This window comes from Euprymna scolopes, chromosome 33, assembly GCF_053919585.1.
Source record: "Euprymna scolopes isolate OS-2025 chromosome 33, ASM5391958v1, whole genome shotgun sequence".
In the NCBI taxonomy this organism is placed as follows: domain Eukaryota; kingdom Metazoa; phylum Mollusca; class Cephalopoda; order Sepiida; family Sepiolidae; genus Euprymna; species Euprymna scolopes.
In genome coordinates, this window is record NC_136514.1 from 58,772,872 (window position 1) to 58,794,633 (window position 21,762).

General features: G+C 35.0%; 1 protein-coding gene across 2 annotated transcripts in view; it reads right to left on the reverse strand.

The window, feature by feature from the left end:
- Window positions 1-655: 655 nt before the first annotated feature.
- LOC145258244 (uncharacterized) overlaps window positions 656-21,762 on the reverse strand; it is a 94,948-nt gene continuing 73,841 nt past the window's right edge. For both annotated transcript variants that reach the window (XM_080116218.1, XM_080116217.1), the window contains 11 exons: window positions 21,618-21,671; window positions 19,588-19,659; window positions 19,047-19,082; window positions 17,815-17,850; window positions 15,676-15,756; window positions 15,029-15,049; window positions 14,116-14,248; window positions 13,632-13,735; window positions 5,829-5,912; window positions 3,954-4,175; window positions 656-1,473 (listed from right to left, as the gene is read on the reverse strand). In XM_080116218.1, coding sequence (XP_079972344.1) covers window positions 1,327-1,473; window positions 3,954-4,175; window positions 5,829-5,912; window positions 13,632-13,735; window positions 14,116-14,248; window positions 15,029-15,049; window positions 15,676-15,756; window positions 17,815-17,850; window positions 19,047-19,082; window positions 19,588-19,659; window positions 21,618-21,671 — 990 coding nt within the window. In that variant the 3' untranslated portion in view covers window positions 656-1,326. The remainder of the gene's footprint in view (window positions 1,474-3,953; window positions 4,176-5,828; window positions 5,913-13,631; window positions 13,736-14,115; window positions 14,249-15,028; window positions 15,050-15,675; window positions 15,757-17,814; window positions 17,851-19,046; window positions 19,083-19,587; window positions 19,660-21,617; window positions 21,672-21,762) is intronic.

Genomic DNA, 21,762 nt, shown 5'->3' on the forward strand with positions numbered 1-21,762 from the left:
ATATTTTTTAGATTGATGAAAATATAATTTTACAATAATTTGAAGATAATAAAGGAAAAACAACTCCATAACTAAATATATAGAAAATTTAAAAGAATCGGAATCGGCAAGTGTATCAGAATCGGGGGAAAAAATATTGAAATCGTCCCATCACTGCTAGCCATCTTTCACTTTTGATTATTTCTTCCTCAATTTCAATGTTCTCAGGTGAAATATTGTTTTTTATGCTTACTGCATGGCGTCTGAGATCATCGTTTAACTTCAAACTTCGCTAAACTTGTCATTGACTTCCCACTGGAAATGACAAGTTTATAGAAGACTTGCCACTTTTTTTTTTCAATAATCGAAGTTAAACCATCACCTCAGTCGTCATTTTGGTTTTCCTGTGTCGATAAAGCATATAAATGTCAGAATATAATTCTGAAATAAAATATCTTACAAACAGTTTCCACAATTTAAGATTTAATGGATCGGTAGAGAATTTAATTTAACTGCGTTTACTAATATATATATATATATATATATATATATATATATATATATATATACACTTTTTTTTTCTTTTTACAAATTCTTGACTGTTAACTATTCTGGACCTTCGCAGTTTTATGGATGAGAAAAGAAGAAAAAAAAAACGATTGAACATTTTTCGAAAGATTTTTTTACCACTTTTTATTCGTTCAGCTAAGGTCCGACATGAAAACAGATGTAGATTTTTTTCATTCGTGAAAAAAAAGTCTTCTTAAAAAAAAAAAACAATAATAATAAAGAAACATACAATGGATAAGAAAGTGCGATAAATCGAACTATTATATACAATAGCACCGTTGCGAAAATATGACACACCGTTGGTAAGGACGGCAACGACTATTTCTCCATTTAATTGCTTTATTTCTTTATTCATATTAAATTTTTTTCAGACAATTTGGGTCTTTGTCCAAGATTTTAATTGTTTTTTATTTCTTTTTTTTCTTTTTTTTTAAAAACAAAAAAAAAAGGAAAAAAGAAGTTTCTCTCTGTCTCCCATGATCGCAAAGATTCCCAAAGATCGAATAGTGCCTTGGCGCACGAAAGTTAAAGAAATATGAAATGACCACGAGAATGATGGTGAGGGGAGAATCTATTGACCCTTTGGATAGATTTTGTTTTGTTCTGTGTGTTTAATTATCATTTTAACGAGTTCGAGCGATTGCAGTTCGACTATTGAATGAGGTTATCCACCTTAGGAGGAAGAACACGTTGTGGACACATGACGAGCTGTGGTAGAAGGCAAAGAAATGGTTTGCTGTGGTGGTGTTTTTTTTTTGATTTTTGTTTTTATGTCTTCTAGCTGAAGCACACTTCTCCCAATTCTATATGGAAGTCCTGTTTGGCATTACCGACGTCAAACACTCCGACATCGAGGATTGGGAGCAGTTTGCTGTTTGTGGTACTCATCTCTATCACAGTTTTATCCCACTTGTTCGACTTAGTCTGAAAATAGGGAAAAAAGAAAAACCATGTTTGATTATTTGTTCAGAGGCAATACTTTGGGGAGTACAGAGGATTGGACCAAAAAAAAAGGTTGGAACCACTATTATAATTTATCTCATTTTCAAAAAACGGCATTATTTTTTAATTTAATATCTTTATAATATTCTGCTTGTTATTTAGTTGAAAAAGGAAAATAGAATTTTTGAAGGCCAAAATGCTTTAAGAAGATGTTAAATTTGAACAATTTTCCTTTAAAAAGGCCAATTTGACAACCCTGAACAAAAATATGAAAGTGATCTCCCCTTTATGTGGTCTCGTTTGCGAATATCATTATAATAATATATAACAATTGTTGTAATGGTTTTAAAAGAACTCATAGTAATTTTGGCATGCAGTGATTCTTCAAAGAAAAAGTCAGTGAAACGTTACGTAAAAAAGGGAAAATTGGATAGAAACAGGGCAAAAAAGAATATTGTCTGCCAAGAGGTGCGAGACTGAACGAGTAAATTAAAGATTATCTCTTACAATGTAATTTTATTATTTTTATTGAACTGTGTAGCACAATATTACTTTCTGAGCATTTATTTGTACTATTAATTTATCTCATTTTGGTCAGTTCTTCATTATTTATACAATGGACACTATTTTCATAGAAATATCAGTAAACTCAGACAGTTCCAGGAAATAAACTTTGTTCATAGAATTTTCATTTAGTTATTGGCACGAATAAAGAAGGGAAATTGTTGACAGTTGCTGTAAATAGATAAGTGTTTATATAATATTCAAATACCTGTGTATCTTATATATGGAGATCAAGTGTTAAACCCCAGAAAGAGACTCTTGATTTTTGAGAACTTCGACTGAATTAAACAAAAAGAGGCACTCGAGGATAATGTTTAGTTCCATTTTGCTAAGTACCTAAATCTGAATTCTCAATTAGGTTTAGTTTTATGCTAACAAATACAAACACATATCCATATACATATACAAACACATACTGAACTTAAAGTATCAGAATCTTAAAAATATATATACGTTGGAATATCCGAGTTAGCAGGCAGTTAGTTTGGCATCCGGTAGGATGTTCCATCCTCAGTTTGAACAAACTGATAAGAAAATAAAAAAGAAGAACTTGAATTCTTACTAGACTCTATCCTCGAGTGTCGAAGGTCTCTCTGTTCAGGAGTTTATCAAGACAACCTGGTATGAGGATTCAAGTAAAATGCTGACTAAATATTCAAAATATTTGTGGCCCAAATAAGATCTCCTTGGTATGGCTAACGCATACTAGTGTTTTTTTTAATGAGGAATAGTGCATCTTCTCAGAGTGATGTCACATCAAATAACAACACAAAGTTGGATACTCCACCAGACTAGATGAATTCTTGTTCTGGAAAGTTGTAGATAGATGAGTGTTTATTGCAACTATTTTACAGTAGGGAAATACTAGATAGAAGTTCAGCTAAGCACCTGCCATGAAACTAATGATAGAGCAGAGATAGATTCGCAACGGCTCTTCTGTGAGAAAGAATACCAAATGTAAGACCGAGAGATAACAAGAAAAGTATACTATAACTTATTTGGTGCTAATGCACTTACTGATCCGTGCTATTTTTTTTGTATCGTATTTCCAAGTTTAATTGAAGTTTTATATTTTTTTTTTATTCAATTGTAAGGTTAAAGTACAGAATAGGTATAAAACTCCCTCCCCTGCCCATGTTAAGAATGGCTTTTTAAATAATAACGTTATTATTTTAGCACGGATCAATAAGTGCACTAGTACCACTTATTTAAATGGTCAGTGACAAGTATGTGATACTGCAAATGATAAGAAAAACATTATATATATATATATATATATATATATATATATATATATATATATATATATATATATATATAAAGATACATCGTAGCACTTATATGAAACGAAACAAATCGAACAGAATCGATGTAATAATAGAAGAGTTATCCAAATTAAGGAGAGGAACATTATATTCCCAAATTCTTGACTAACTTTGTGGTTGAGGAGTTAAGGAGAACTTTAATGGAATAATCGAATACTTATCTATTTCAAATAGAGATCAAGTGTTAGTCCCAAAAAAGGGGCCCCTTATTTTCCGAGAACTTCGACTGAAGTAAAATGAAACACTCGAGAAAAAGATAACTAAATACCAAGATTTTATGTACGAGATGAAAAGAAACTGGAATCCAAAGAAGATCTTCCTAATTACAGTAATTATAGGAGCAACCGGACTCATGAAAAAGAAATTTAAAAACTAACCGGACAATATACCAGGTGAACCAAGTGCAGGTGATATACAAACAACTGTACTTAAAGGGTCAGTTGAAATCTTTAAAAGATCTCTCGGTTGGAATGTATAAGATAGCAGGTGAATATTTTGCATCCGGTAGGATGCTCCATTCCCAGTTAGAACAAAATGATAAAAAAATTGGAAAAAAAAGATGCACTATCTTACCTTGCATCCATCAACATTGACTCCGTATCGGAATGCTCGTCTGCCTTCGGCAGACAAATTCTCCTCATTGTATGACAAGAGCTTGACGGCCTTGTATTTGCTGTTGATCGCCTCGTCTTGGTAGGCAATGGTGTTCATGCAGTGGAAAGTGACGTTCTGTGAAGCATAGCTGCTGATACTCTGGATAGCCTTGATTTGGTAGCCATCGCTCTTGTAAGGGAACTGCAAAGGAGAGATAGAATTGGAGATAATAAGAGGAAAAACGAAACAATATTATCTAATGTACGCGTGGAGAAACTACGGACCGCGGACCGCACGTAGCTCATCCAAAAAATTCATACGGCTCGCCAAATGTTAGTAAATATTTACGTCTAAACTGCGTTACTTTGTCCTTCATACAAATAGGTTTTATGTGAATATTAGACAATACTTTAAAACATTCCTGAATTGACAAGACGCACCCGAAAAGGGTCAAATGAGACATGTTGTGAGAATAAAGCCCAAAACGGGAACAGTAGTCCGAATAATCGAAATGCTATAAATTCATCTAAAAGATTCCGACATATAATTCATAATCGTGTGCGCTTTATGTATATCCCCTAAACATTAAACGTTTTAAAACAATAATTGTTATCAGTCTTCTCAGAGTAACAATTATAGTTGAAATCAATAACATGAATATATCTAATTATTTCAAACACAATTCTTTTTAAAACAATAAATATTCTGTTTTACTATAAAAATAATTGTTCGCTAAATATTTTTCAAATCAATAAAATGAATATCACTTTGAAACGTATTTATTTAAAATTTTACTATTTTAATCAATGGGATGATAATATTTGATTTTGGAACACTTTATTTTAAAATCGATAATGTTTTTTTTTTCACCTTAACAACGACGGATTAATCACCGACCCTTTTTTTTAAAAAAAAAGGAGGTGGAAGGTGATAACGTACGTATGAACATGAAACTGACTTAGTGTATCTCTATCTCTATCCATATTATTATATAAAAGGAATTTTGTGTGAGTGTGAGAAGTCCCTATGGACTCGAAAACGGCTAGGCCGATTTCTATGAAATTTCATTCGAAAGTACTTTATGTGTCTGGCAGTGTTTTTGATAAGTTTTCTATCAGAATGTTTTCGATGAGTATCGATAATCCATAATCGAAATAATCCAATGAAAGAAGAAACAAGCGATTTTGACAAAAGTTAACATCTTACACAACCTAACATCACAAGTTGATTTGAGAAGTTTTATTACCACATAAGCCGAAAGATCAGCATGTAAAATCAACAGTAGTTTCTTTGATATGACAGGAGCGCGTTCGAAATGAATGTTTCTGTTTAAAGCACAACTGCACCATGATACTTGACTTTTTCTTTTTAAACTTAAATTCAAGCCATTATCACCGTACAACAGTAAGGCCATGCATATAAAATCAGCATTAGGTTCTTTGATATGACAGGGGCGCGTTAGAAATGGATGTTTCTTTTTAGAGCACAATTGAAGCATGACACTTGACATTTGACATTTGGTATTTTAAACTTTAATTCAAGCCATTATATATAAACAATAATTTTATGAAACCAACAGTAGGTTCTCTACGGTGCAATGTAGACTACAATGTATTGTGGACTAAATCACTGCGGGGAAGCATTTGAAGTTTCTTCCCGGTGCACCGCGATGGGTCCCCAACTAGAGCAGGCAATCAATCGATTTGATTGAAAAATGGGCGATTTCACCAATGTCAATGACAATAAAAATATAGTAGTGTGAAACATTCGTTGATCATTATTCAATTCCGGGCAAACTCAGGTCTCTCTGCTAGTCATTATATAGATTAGGGTGAATTTGGATAGTAGACTCACCTGCCTGTACTTGGTAAGCTTTTTAGCCAACCACAGATAGTTCTCGTCTGATTTCTTGCCCTCGGACAGATGCCTCTTGAGATACTGTAAATGATAAGAAAAAACATATATATAAGATACACCATGACACTTATATGAAACGAAACAAATCGAACAGAATCGCTGTAACAATAGAAGAGTTATCCAAAATGCGGAAAAAGAAAAACCACAACAGGTTCGTATGTAGTAGCGTGCAGAGTAGTATGATCGGGATCAACATCTTCATTTTTTCCTTGCAAAAGAAACGTTACGAATATGTCTATTCTATTGTTATTTTTATATCAAGTGCTCGACTGAGCTTGAATCTATGGTCTCCCAGTAATACGTTCGCAACAAACACTCGTCTAGCTACAACAACCGCCAGCAATTTCCCTCGCTCTATATCTGTGCCTAAAATTAAACGAAAATTCCATGAGCAGAGTTTCTTCCTTGGAATTGTCCGCTTGTAGAACACAATAATTATCTAGTAGAATAGCTCAGTTCGGCAAAATAAAAATGCCGAATTGATCTGAATTTTGTCATCCTTTAAAACGGAGAGGGGTTTTTGCGTGCGTGTTAATTGTTTCTCATTTATATCCTTGAAAATTTTTGAATGGTCTAACATTTTTTATAAATGCATTGTTTTGAAGCTTCTGATGAACAGTGTGTAATTGTTTTTGTTTTTTTTTGTTGTTTTTTCTTCCTTTGAAGATTGTAATGCTGGGTATGGGGCAGCCAAACCAGCTGCCAACATTGCCCCGCTTTTTTTATTGAAACCAGCCGAGAGCTCTTTTTAGTATCCTCGCTGTTCCCTTAAGTGCAATTGTCTGAATCTCTTTTGCACTTGGTTCACCAGGAATATTAGTTAGGTAGGACTTCAGGTTCTTCTTCATAAGTCCTGTGGCACCTATGATAACTGGTATGATTGATATCCCCCTTAAGATTCCAGTTTCTTTTCATATCATACATGAGACCTTGGTATTTGGTCTGTTTCTTTCTTTCAGCTCTGTTCAGACCGCCATCATTAGGGACACTCACTTATTGTAGCATCTTGCGCGTTACTAAACGATCGTGAAACCATCCATTATAAAATAAATATTATGATTATCGACTAACACACACATATTATATATATATATATATATATATATATATATATATATATATATATATATACATGGTAGCTTCCTTCAGCCTTGACAGACTATGGATACCAACTGTAAGTGTGCCTGCGCGGGTGTAATTTTTGTAGCATGAATTGCGCAATCTTCAATCACACCTCTCTTTTTTTTTCTTTTTTTTTACACGGTGGTCACCACTTATCAAGGCCCGGAAGCCACTCAGGGATAAGGGTTATTGCAAGTACAGTACGTTGGTGTGGAGATTTAATGAAATGTTTACTTACAAAGTGTTTACTTAAAAAAGAAAAAGTAAAATTAACATATACACGCATGTGCGTAGAACTCGGGAGTTAAAAAGAACAAACACAATATCCGGTCCAGAAATCACTCTCCACCCTCCTCCAAATTTGGTTAGCCGGGACACTGTAAGTGCTGTCGAGCGTGGCGCAATGATAAGTATTATTTCCAAATCACTCTAGTCCTAAAAAATACTAACTTTGTTATTTCTTCTTTTAAATTTCTTATTTGATTTTGTAATTATGTGTATTTTAATTTATATATGCATTTGTCTTTTCTCTGGTTAGCTTTTTAAACTCCCCCCCCCATTTAAACTCAATTCACGTTCTCTCCCAGCTAAAAAAAAAAAAAAAAAAAAAATTCCACGCTCTGTACCAAGGCTAGAGATAAAATAGCATTAGGTCTGATAAATGTTCCGAAATTAGCACAAACGTGGATTTATTTTCTACCTTAGAAGTGAGAAGAACTTTATTTAAGTAATATACTTAATATCTACAATTATCCTTTGCTCGCTTGTATTAATAAAGAGGCCTCGTTGATATCTCTACCAAACCACTGGATATAGCTTGTAATTAACTGTTACTATAATTGTAACTGAAATCTACAGTGATATTAGCTGCGGCACTAGGACTTTTTCTGAATAGATACGATGTTGATCCCCAACCTTAATGACTGCCTAAAAATATGAATTCCGAATCACGAAATAATTGGTTCCCTTTACCTCCAAGATGACTGCATAAGTCTAACCTGCATGCAAAATGGGGGGAAACAAAGGAGGATTTTATTTTCTCCCAAGCTAAAACAATACTGTAAGTTCTAAATCCAAATGAAACTTTACTGTATTTGAAAATAGTAAATAACCTTGACCCTTGAAAGCTAACAATTTGCACCCCCCTCTAGCTTCCACTAAAACCCTACATTATACATACGCCTTAGTAGTGGAATCCCTAACCTCCAGCTCATAACTTTCACATACTAACAGTCTTCACAAAACATCTATACATTTCTACCCCTGACATACATTAGAGTTCATTCCTATCCAGTGAGGTACTTACCAGCCAAAATATGCACTCGGATGCAAAGCGATCTTCAGTACATAACAATTGCCTCTTCCTAGATGGTTTTGCAACAAACAATACTAAACCAAATCCGATACTCCCTGTCATGCAAAATTCTCCATGACTCTTAAGTGGAAACTGAAATTATCTCCCACTCAATAGTAGAAATACTGATACAACTTCTATTTGCACCTACTGAAAACTTGCCCAAATATCTATTTACTTAATTATACATATGAAATACACCATAACTTAAAATGTACCTCCAATTACACCCTGAGTGTACTGCGCCTACACCTTAACCTTCGTAAACCTAAATCTACAGTGACTGGGCTAAATTTCTTAGCTCAATTCCTACTACCTACTCAAACTATAACGTTATCCTGAACCTAAACTAACATAAAGTTTTTTTTAAAAAAATGGGAAACCTCAGGTAAGAGTCCAAATCCGCACTAACGCTTTTCTAACAAGCCTCCCCACAAAACCGCTTCCACTGCATGCCCCTAAATCACTTTGAGGAGTGTAACTATTCATTAGATATATAACCTCTACAAACTAACCCTGTAACATTAACGAACCACGCGGGGTCACAGAAATACCTGGAGTAGGACCCAGGCGCGGAGCAAACCCTCTCAGGACTGATGGACTCAATAGATCTTCCCAGATCATCCGTCTATGAGAAGGAAAACTCTGAAACTAAACCAAAAGGGAGGGAGGCCTCTCTAGTCTTGGACGACAATCTTCCTAGAGCTGGTGACTCAAACAAATTACCGGTCTGCAAACCTAAATTGCTTAAGGAGTAGATAGGCTCTGTCTATCGCCGGCTTCCATACTCCTTCTTTGCCTATTAGTCAGGCGCAGAGACACTATCACAAGTGAATCAACAAAACACTAAGTGGTAGATCTTGTTTCTTGTCTAGGGCATTGAATGCCGTTCCCCCACTCCCGACACATCCCACCCCTCATAACTGGGCACTTGGGAGTGCTTGAGTACCACGCATGCCTGTGCAATTAGATTGGGATGATCTTCTTCTGATGGGCTGAGGGTACCGGATTGACAGCTCCTGGCTGCTGTTTCCGACTGGTAGTACAGAAGCCCTAACTCTTTGGTAGCGCTTAGAGCGGCTGCTCCATCAACAGTTGTATAATATCGGGATGTTTGTAGTGCCATGTCGCGCATGGAAAGGGACCCTGCACTCATCTCCGATGGGCTTTCCCGAGGCCACAGTCCTAGTTGAAGAAAGATCACCAAATGGTCTACTTGTGTTGCATGTCTGTTACCCTGCTTGTTCAGCCTAACTGAAACTCTTTAAAAAACATAATGACAGTAAAATAAAAAAAACATAAGCTTAAACCAAGCCTAGGGACAAACAAATCCAACTCGCCTCCTCCCTTGAGGCTTGCATTCACTAACATCCGTGGGCTTAGAACTAATTTAGCTGATGTTGAAGCATTTCTCCTAACAAATACCCCGGATATCTTAGCACTAAGCGAGACTAACCTACACTCCTCCATCCCCTCTAACTACTTTAACATGCCTGGCTATCTCCCACTCTGCCGTAAGGACTCTGACAGACATATGCACGGACTTGGAGTCTACATTCGTAACACCCTCCCCCTGACTAGAGAAACAAACCTAGAAACGGACGATCAAGCCTTTATGTGCTTTAGACTAAACATACAACACAACATTAGCTACTTTTATTTTCTCTACCGCTCTCCCTCGACCCAGGACTGCACCATAATAAACAAAGTCTCTGACATCATAGACACAGCACTCTCCCTTGACACTAGCGCACAGGTACATGTATTTGGTGACTTTAATGCTCACCATAAAAACTGGCTTGGATTCTCTACTCACACAGATGCAGCGGGCAGCACAACACATGGTTTTGCTATATCTCACTCCCTATTACAAATGGTTACGTTTCCAACCCGTTTCCCTGACCAGCAAGAACAACACGCATCACTTCTAGATCTGTTTCTGACTACAGTTCCCGAGGATTGTACAACAAATGCTGACAGCCCACTCGAGAACGCTGACCATGCAGTGATAATGGTAGAAATCGCCCTAAATTCTAGACCCAAAACTGAAGAGCCAGTGCTCAAAACAACCAGATATTATAAGAAGGCTGACTGGGAAGCCATCAGAGCTCTTATCAGAGATGCCCCATGGGGAAATATTTTTTCTCTTCCTGCTGAACAGTGCGCAAATGAGACCACTGAATGGTTCAAAACAGCAATGGAAGCACATGTTCCCATGCGGAAATTTTATAGCAAGCCCCATTCTCCCCAATGGTTTACTTCGACCTGTGCAACTGCCATTGCTCAAATGCAGCATGCATACCGCAGATTTAACCGACATAGGTCCAGTTCAAACAAACAGAAGTATATAGAAGCTAGAAGTAACGTTAAGAAAGAAATAGCGACAGCTAAGAGAGAATTTACTGAAACCACTAAAAAACACATAAAAGCACAAAAATTAGGAAATCGTGACTTCTGGAAAATCTACAACAGTGTAGTAAATAATGGGCAATCAACAATTCCCCCACTAACCAACAATCACGAGGTTGTTTGCTCAGCAACCGACAAGGCTAATATGCTTGCCAGCCGGTTTGCCTCGAACTCCACACTGGACCCAACCAACCACCCCCTGCCTGACTTTCCTTTGCGGACAGACGCCACGCGACGATCTAAAAATCACCCCTGCTCAGGTACACGCTATCATAAAAACCTTGACACTTCAAAAGCATGTAGACCTGATCTCATCCCAGCTGTGCTATTAAAAAAGTGCTCAGCCGAAGTAACCCCAGTTCTCTCCAAACTCTACAACAAATGCCTTAATGAATCATGTTTTCAGGGCTGTTCGAAAACTGCTTCTGTGGTACCAATATTCAAGAATTCTGGTGAAAGAACTGACCCATCAAATTATCGCCCCATTAGCCTCCTCCCACTTTTCGCCAAAATATTGAAGACAATAATTAACCATGCTCTAGTCCGGCACCTTACAGATGCTAAACTTCTGACTGACAAACAATATGGATTTAGACATGCCCGTTCCACAGCTGACATCCTCACTGTAATCTCTGAACGTATATACCATTCACTGGACAAAGCGGGGGAGGGCAGAGCGGTAGCTCTAGATATATCTAAGGCTTTTGACAGGGTATGGCACAATGGTCTCCTCAGGAAAATTAGATCATACGGTATCACTGGTAGAATACTTAACATAATTTATTCCTTCTTAGATAAGAGAAAAATCCAGGTTGTTCTCGACGGTCGTGCGTCTAAACAGTGTTATATAAATGCGGGCGTGTCTCAGGAGTCTATCCTTGGACCTCTATTGTTCCTAATATTTATTAATGACCTCCCCGACAAAACTCCCTCTGAGATGGGTATATATGCTGATGACACTACACTCTATAACAGGCATGACAGGAAAACAAACGAACACATCTAAAGAAATGGCAAAAACACTAGAGGATGACTTCCGATCTGTAGTGGAATGGGGACATAAATGGATTATCACATTCAATGCTGCCAACACTAAACTAGTTTTCTTCAATAATTACAAGAAACCTTCTCTGCCATCAATAGCAATGGCCAGTGACTCTTTATCTGAGAGTACATCTTTCAAACTGCTTGACCTAACGTTCACAGGAAACATGAGTTGGAACAATTATATTGAAAACATTGCCAGGGCCGCTGCAAAAAAGGTAGGCTCTCTCTACCGTGCTAGAAAACTGCTGACATCTGAAAGTATCCTGTACCTCTATAAGGCCACCATTCGCCCATGTATGGAGTATTGTTGTCACATTTGGGCCGGTGCATCTGCTACTAGTCTCTCGCTCCTAGACAAGGTTAAAAAAGGAGTCGCCAATCTGATAGGCCCTGAACTGGCATCTAAGCTTCAGCCTCTGTCCCATCGCCAAAACATTGCATCCCTCTGCCTGTTCTACAAGTATTTTAATGGTGATTGCTCTGACGAACTGCAGACACTTGTGCCCCCCCCCGACGTAGACACCCTCGACAAACCCGACAGGCAGCTAAATCCCACCCCCACACAGTAGAGATCCCTAGATGTAAAATATCTTTCTACTTCAGTAGTTTCTTCCCCAGAACCGCTAGACTCTGGAATTCCATTCCAGGTTCCTACTTCCCCAACTGTACTGACATGCAGAAGTTCAAGTGCAACGTGAACCGACATCTTGCTGCCCAAATCCCAACATAGTGCCCCAGTAGTTGCTGCCCCTGATAGTAGCCCCCTACACCAAAGTGGCAATGCGCCTTGTTTGGGGTGAAAATGTAACTAAACAAAAAAAGAGGGCGGTTCGTTAGGAATTTGTTAACGTTGGACTTGAAGACATCCAAGTTGTAGTCAGGTGGGAAGCAGGCAGACGGAACAGAGTTCCACAGGCGTGCAGTTCTAAGAAAGTTGAGTGCCAAGTGGAGGTTCAGGATATACATTCATACATATATATATTCCAGCAGATATGATGAATAAATCAGTTAGGTTCCCGTGGTTCTCGGATACAGGTAGATATTTGGTCATCCCTAATCTGATGGACAGCTGTGTTCGGTTCAACTTATGTTTTGATTTGGTTAAGCTAAGTATTCTGGTTGCAAGTTTTATGTTTGATGGAGAAACAAAATGAAAATCGTTACTTGTTTTAAACTAGAGTTATGGTTTTGTGTAGAGGCAGAATCCTTTCGTTACAGCAGTGACAAAGACAACATGATTGACATAGCGAACAATGTCGGAATCAAAACAGAATAACACAGTACCGAATGCCTGAGATATATGCGCGAATCGGGATCGCATGTAGATTCTTTTTTTTTTTTTTTTTTTTTTTTTTTTTAGAAACTTCCTTTTTTGGGTGGAAGATCACATAAAGTATTATCGAAGTTGAACACAGAAACACGATTTAAATAATTAAGTTAACATAATTGTCTATATAACCTACAACCGAGGAAGGATAGTTTATACATTTGTTAATTGTAATACAATGTAAGCAAAAGGAAGATCAAGAAAATAACCACCAAACGATGGGCCAAAGATTGCGATTGACAACTAAAAACATTATAATTGTCAAAATTTTGTTTTCAAGCATGTGGCGTAGCTATCTGGAGTATACAAATAAAAAAAGCGAAGGCAATACATTTGACTCGGTTTGAATTCGAATTAGAAATATCAACTTCTTTTGCACTTGTCGCCCTTGAATTTTTAACAACCAGGAGATGCTGTTATTGACGGAATTAACTGAATTACAATTTGGAGGAAGACAAATAGAATGGCGGTGTCTACTTACGGTAGATGGTGATGGGGTAATGCAAGTCTCTCCGGTTTCCATCTTGCAGTAGACCAAAATGGTATCCTTCACGTTGCCCTTGTTAGGATCGATGTAATAATAATCTGTTTGGAGGATAAATATAAAACATATCATGAGCTTTTATTCAGATAATGTGCCTTCATGATCTATAGACTCTTCCCTAAGAAGTTCTCCTTCAGAAAAATTACATAGCAAGGCAATAAACAAAAATCACGCTCACGCGTATATGTGTGTGTGTTAATATAGAAAATAATTATTTCATATAGCTCAGATCAATTTTATAATAATGATCCCTGTTAGTCTCTAAGTGTGCATCGAACGGGTACCATAATACTTAGTTCGCTGCATCTTATCATAACCAAAATCCATACAAAATTTCAGCTAGATCGGCTCAGTAGTTTCCAAAAACAAGAGAAACAGAAAGACTAAGAAAAATATAATATAGAAGATGTCAATAACTTACCATCCTTTAATTCAGGGTGAGAGTTTGCAAGGTCGCGACAGGATCGGGCAGGAGCATCCTTGCTACCATTGGGATCTTTCAAGTCATTGAAGTGTTTGATGACTTCTTTCAAAGCCTCCATAGCAGTTTTAGTCTGAAAATGTCAAAGGAGGAAATGTATCAATTTGAAATCGAAGATTATAAGGATATTCTATAGAGTAAGCGAATTTGAGTCAACTAAGGTTTGATGTATTGACCGGTTTGGGTTAAATTGCCTTTTAAAATGTTTCAAAAGTGTTTTACGAAAATTATAATATGTAAGGTAAGTTTTATTTGCTTTAAAAGAAAAAAAAGAAAACTCAGAGGGAGGGATGGGCGCAAAAAGTCCACGAGGACTTGGCGCAATTCTGTTTCATTGGTGAAGGATTTCCCATGGAATGGAAATGGTGGTAATCGGATGGAGCAAGGATGCGGTACGGGGACAGGAAACAAAACAAAAAAAAACGAACGAGATTTCTAGATGATTCCATCTTTATCAGTTGTCCCGTTTATAAACGATGGCTGACACTTATCGATAACTGTTTTATATTATCTATTGATAACTGTTTTATATTATTTAAGGATAACTGTTTTTTTTATTTATTATTTACTGCTTTTTATCTTTTATCGATAACTGTATTATATTATCTTTTGATAACTGTTTTTATTATATAATGAGAACTGTTTTTTATTCATTCTTTACTGTTTTTGTTATCTTTTATCGATAACGGTTTTATATTATTTATTGATAACTGTTTTATCTTATGACTCTTATATTATTTAACTATAACTGTTTTTTATTTATTATTTACTGTTTTTTTATCATTTATCGATAACTGTTTTATTTTATTTATTGATGACTTTTTATCGAGAAAATAAAATAAATAATACTTACTTGTTTGTCACTTTCATCTCCCTAAAATGAAAAGAAAATGATAACATGTGAATTGATATGAATGTTCAAAAAGACAAAAATTAATAACGGAAGTTACAATATTCAATTAATTAAATCGATACATTTAATCGATTCTAAACATTACAATATTAAACTGCAATAATATCGAAGAAACTAAAGAATGATCGTGTTTTAATTTTTTCGCTTATTATCTATCTATCTATCTATATCTATATATCTATATATATGTGTGTGTGTGTGTGTGTGTGTGTGTTGTATATATACTGAGTGTGTATATATATGTATGTATATATACACAATATATATATATGTATATATATATATACACACACACTATATATATATGTAGATATATGTACCTGTACGTGTATAATATATATATATATATATATATATATATATAAATATATATATATATAAATATATTTATAAATATATGTATAAATATATATATGTATATTTATGTATGTTGTATATATATATATATGTATGTGTGTGTGTGTGTGTGTGTGTGTGTGTGTGTGTGTGTGTGTGTGGTCACATATAAACATAGATATTTATACCTATATATGTATATGTGTATACATATATCGAGAGTTCATATTATATAATTTCTACATTCTTACCATCATGTCCAAGCCTTTGGGTTGTTGGAACCAGGAACTGATATGAGAGCGACTGTAAGAAGCAGCAACTCCAGTGGGTCCCTAAAAAATAATGTACAGATATATCAATGTTGATCACGACTTTCCATATGCTTTCTTCCTCTCCTTTTTACTCATCGCCTGTCTCTCTATCTATAACTCTATCTCATATATATATATATATATATATATATATATATATATATATATATATATATATATATATATATATATATATATATATATATATATATATGAGAAAGAGAGAGAGAGAGAGAGAAGGGAGAGAGAAAAGAAAGAGAAAGAGAGAGAGAGTGGGGAGAAAGACAGACAATGACTGAACTATAGAAGAATATGCGCATGTGACCGAAAGAAAAGTTTTCGAAACACCTAAAAGTTGAAATGTCAATTGTTTTATTCTTGCCTCGTCTCATACAAAATAGAACACGTTAGAAGTACCCCGCAAATTATTATATAATAAGTAAAAAATATATAGTAATCAGAAAAGCTCAAGACTATATACACCGAAAATGAAGTTCTGAGTTTATCACTTAGATTTCCAATGCAAAACAGAAGCCAAAAATAAAGAAAAGATAAACAACCGGTCCTTTGCAATCCGTATGTAGCTCTTTATGTTTTCACGATTGAATCTTTTATTTATTTATTTATTTATTTATTTATTTATTGCAGCTTTTACATAGTTATAATCTATTTTCTTTTGTTTTATATATTTATCTTTTCACTCGCGGAGTGATTAGTTTGATAGACATAAATGTACCGAGCTTTCTACAAAAATGGAGGTCGAAAATCTCTTCATCCAAACTCTAGACTATCAGTTTAGACATAATGTTCTCTGTGTTATCATAGATTTTGTTTCACTACTGTTTTTTATTTAGTTTTTTTTTTTTCATTGGTATGAAACTATGCTTTGCACTGAGTCCTTTTTGTTAGTATTATATTATACTTATATAGTAGAAACCCGGGATACGGTATTAAAAATTAGTAACAAAATACAGTACAGTATATAATACACATGTATATACTCAAATAACATATACGGCATAATCACATTGACACACCGGTTCCCGTCAGATCACCGAAGTTGAGCCTGGCTAATACCAGATGGGTGACCATTTGGGAATTCTAGGCGCTGTATGTGCTTTCCGCTTATCTCGGCATTGTTTCCAGTCGTCCTGAACCTCCGTTTCCCACTGGTATTCAACAATGTTGACTCAGGAGAGGTGTGGTTGGAGATTGCGCAACTCTTGCCACAAAAATTTCACGCGCAGGCACCCTTGCCGTGGGTATCCATAGTCTGTCAAGACTGAAGGAAGCCTTTTAAATATAATCAAATAACACCGTAAGACGGGGCAAATACCGTAACCAGGGTCTGGGAAAATATCGTATTCCACATCGTAACCTAATAAAACCGTATTCTAGGGCCACCATATCCCGAGGTTCTACTGTATTAGTCTTGCAAATAGTGAAAAATTGAGTTCGTTTTTAGTATAGTATAAAACTACAAAAGGAGGTAACGGTGCTCAAGTGGTTAACGATATGGACTGCGTACCTGGATGTTCCAAGTTCGAATCAAGTTCGTTCCACAGAAAAATCACTTTCACTTAGGCTATTCCTTAACGTGATCTTTTCTTGTAACTACCCGATGTCTTTATAGAAAGAATTCTGGCTAGAAAAATATCGGGAAAGCTAATAGAATCTTCGAATTTATACGATATGATGATGATTGTTAAAATAGAGCAGTGAATCGCCACACAGCCGCGTGTTTGTATTTGAAAAGACTTACAAAATTTTCATTTTAACATCTTAACGGACTACTAAGAGAGATTTTTATATGTCCAAAGGAAAATCAATGATTAACAAAACGAAATTGCTTGAAAAAGACTCGACTAAGTTGAAAGTTTGTTTCACATTTATAATAGATAAAAAAATTTTTTAAATGAAATATCGTTTTTTACGTTTAAAAAAAATTCATTTTGATATTCATTTCATAACGATATTTAAAAAAAAAAAAGCCATCCTATTTCTTATGTTTAAAGTTTGATTTTTAATCAGCATAATCTGTAAGGTTGTTTCAAATCAGCATGTTATGAATATACTTACGGGTGGTCCAGGGGGTCCTGGGGGTCCATCAACACCCTGTTAAAAAAGCAAAAATAACAAATGAAATAATCATATTTAAAAATTATTTTATAGTGAAATAAATATCAGATTAACATGGGATCTTGAAATAATGTTTTTTTTTAATCAATTAGAAATCAGCTTTGCAAATATCAAATCATAAATATCCCCACTGCAAACAGTTGTAAGTGAGTGGTAAGTGTTATGACCCTATTTAAGGGGTCACAAGGAAAACAAACCATGGGAATAGAGTAATAAAATGTATTGGCAGGAACAGACAAAAGTGAGGGTTGTTCGTCCAGTCGACGAACACCCTTGGTTGGTCCATCGGGTATCGACTTGTTATTTGTTTCTTTCCCACGAAACAAAATGTGACACAAGGTCGGTTTAATGTGGGAGATAACAAGCTCTCCTCAAAGGGGGATTCTGCAAAAATAAAATTGTCTTAGTATAGGAGGATTTCCCCCATCCATTGACTGTGCAGACACTACACTTCAGTGACCAGCCCAGTACAAGTACCGGGTATCAACTGCCCCCCCCCCAAGATTTGTCTTCAGGTATTTACTATGTATGGATCAATTAATTCGTAGGTTACATAGACAGTTCCGCCACAACAGTAAAAGAATTTTGCAGAGAAAGAAGTTCCAGTTTCTATTCACTTATCTCGCCACAAGACCAGAGTTTGGCACAAGATCAATTTTTAATATGAAAAAAGAATTTAGCTACCCCAAAAAAGGGGCACTCCGGATTGGGACAAAATTTTAAATTGAATTAGTCTACAGGAATCTCTCTTTCACTGACGAAAAACGCAGTAGATGAAATGTAGTATCAGAACAGATACTACACTTTGAACCAAAATGCCAAGGAAATTTTAATTAACAAACGAAAGTTTAAGGTAGGGCGACTGTTGCTATAATTTTCCCATGAAGTTGTTCAACTCTGGGGCCACATCGAAAGCGGCCGTGTCTTTTCTCCTTCTTCAATGAAGGTTCGTTTACAAGAATTGGATTCTATACAAATCTTCACCAAACAATTAAAAAAAACTTTTAAAAGAACCTTAAATGTCTTACAGATAAATAATATATTTTAAAAAATTTGTGTGCATGTTTGAAATTTATTTCATTTAGATTTCTTTTTTTTTTTTTTACATACAGATAATGGTACTCTGCAATGGTCGTTCGAAAGTAGAATTATCTCCCTTTATTTGTACTCACCTTACGTCCGTCTTCACCAGGTGGTCCGCGGGCACCCTAAAATAAACAGAAGATGTCTCAGCATTGGTAGTACATACTGTATTCAGATTTTAAAAATTAAGATTTTAACAGATACTATGTAAATTATTTCTAGTGGATACTCTATAGAAACATTCAACTATCATTTCTAGTAGGTACTGTATAAAAATTCACTAAATTATTATTTCTACTAGATACATTTATTAAATTATTCATAGATACTGTATAAAAAATCAATTAAATTATTATTTCTAATAGATTCTATGTAAATATTTATTAAAGGATTACTTTTAGTAGATATTATATAAAAGTTTATTAAATCATAATTTTTAATAGATACTGTATAAAAATCTATTAAATTATTATTAGATAGATAGATAGATAGATAGATAGATAGATAGATAGATAGATAGATATTGATGGACTTGAATAGTTAGATATACATATAGATATGGACAGACGAGGAAGAGAGAGAAAGGAACATATGAGGATAAATAAATAAAAAATAATAATAATAACTTACAGGAAGTCCAGCAACTCCAGGAAGTCCTGCGTTTCCGTCTTTGCCGGGTGGTCCACGAGATCCGTCTGGTCCCTGAAAAGTTAGATTATACACATGAATATTTACAAACCTTTAGAAAATTGATAATAAACTCACTTATGATACCTTTTTAATACTACATAAATCTAATAGAAGAAAATATCACACAATAAATCGTAATGTGAAAAATATGAAGAAAAAACAGGAAAAAACAACAATCGTTAAAATATGTTTAATAAATATTTCCTGATAATCAATAAGTTCTAAAATATTATTGATTGGAAATGCATTGAACTTATTTATTGTTCTACGCATAGCCTGCAAAGATTATTAAATAAACGAAAGTTTGTGCAGTATAAGGACTGTGCTATCGTCGAAATTGTCCGGCAGGTTTACGGAAAATGCTGGAAAGTACTGAAACGCTGAGTGACTTAAACCTAATTCATAAAGAAATCTGTTTGCTATCATTGGTTTATTATTTAAAAAATCTAAGCCTCATCTAAAAATTTATTTTAAATTGTTTGCTAATATTTATTCACGAAATTTTACAATGAATGTTTTTCTTGATTTGAATTTCCATTTTCTAAAAGTTTTGTAAAAGTTGTCCAATAATCATTTAAGAATATTGTTTTCACTTTTCAATTAATATTTCATTAAATTACCCTCACACTGACAGAAATAATATATTTTTCATTAAAAAAAAAAATGGCCAGCATTTGCGCGAAAAAAAAAATTACAAAATTTTCGTTTGGTATATTCGGGCGTTTTCCGTAACCCGCCTGGATGATTCCGACGATACCACGGTCCTTATACTTCCTAAGAAATAAATGAACCAAATATAAAGATAATTGACAAAAGTTATTAACTCGAATAAAAATTTTAAAAATGTTTAAGGCTATCTACTTTTAAAAGGAGGGATAGTAGAACATGCAAATTGTGAAAAGCAGTGTATAAGTATGAAACCCAACTGTACAACTGACAATTATGGCTCAACAGACGAAAGGTCGTTTACTCTGTTCGCATCGCGACTTAATGAAACAGACAGCTCAAAATGTAATGCAGCATCACACGGCAAACGCATTGAACAACAGTATTTAGGGTATTATATACTAGAAGTATATAAAATGCATAAAAAATGCATAATGGCATCATAAAAAGTTACATAGAATGTAACTTTTTATGATGCCATTATGCATTTTCTCATTTATGTTGCACATAAATTTTAATATAATTTGATATGATTAACGTTTAAGTAACATATGAATCTTGTCAGAAAAATCGGTTCTACGTTGTAGGAATACAACGTTCAGTTTCAGAATGTTATCAAAAACTACGCGATCCCTGATGGATAAAGTGTTTATACGTTGTATTTCTGCTTAAAATAACGATGACAAACACTAACGTATAAAAATATAATGATCTATTTTTAATGTCGGTGATGGCGAATGAATGGTGTTTAGTGACAGGAGATGGATTATTGATCTTAATTTCGGGTTAGTTTATATAATAATTTGTTATACCCATAACTAATATTAACTCTGTCTTATTTTCTTCTGCTAGAAGATCACTATGATTCGTAAATGCAGAGAGGAGGGATGCATTCAAAAATTCTTAGCCTCAGTCGTACCCGTCGGTTGGGAGAGTGCATATGCGACAAACTTAAGATTTGGATTAGAACAATGAAGTGAGACATAGAGCTAGTAACTGGCCCCAACGCTTTTGGTGTTCAGCATTGGAACCAGAAATGGCCGAAACATGCTAAGGATTCAGCTGTCGATCGGTGAATGTCGACCGCCTTGATGCCGGACGCAGTGAAGTCATTTGAAACCGGCTCAAACGCCCACCTGGTAGTAAATGACATTACAGTTACATTGTTTTACAAGGTTATTCACAAAGTTCACATCAACGGTTCATTTTCTTCCATCTCTTTTGACATTCTAAACATCGTTATATCGATAATCTTAGATGTATTATCTTGTTTGTAGAGGAGAATTATAAAAACGTAAACTTACCATAGGTCCAGGAGCTCCGGGTGGTCCAGTGGATCCAAGGTCGCCATCACTTCCCTAAAAGTTTAAAAAAAATTAGATTATCTGTTATTAATTGGCCTAATAAAAGAAAAATGTGTTGTACTTTTCTTAATCTTTTTAAAACATT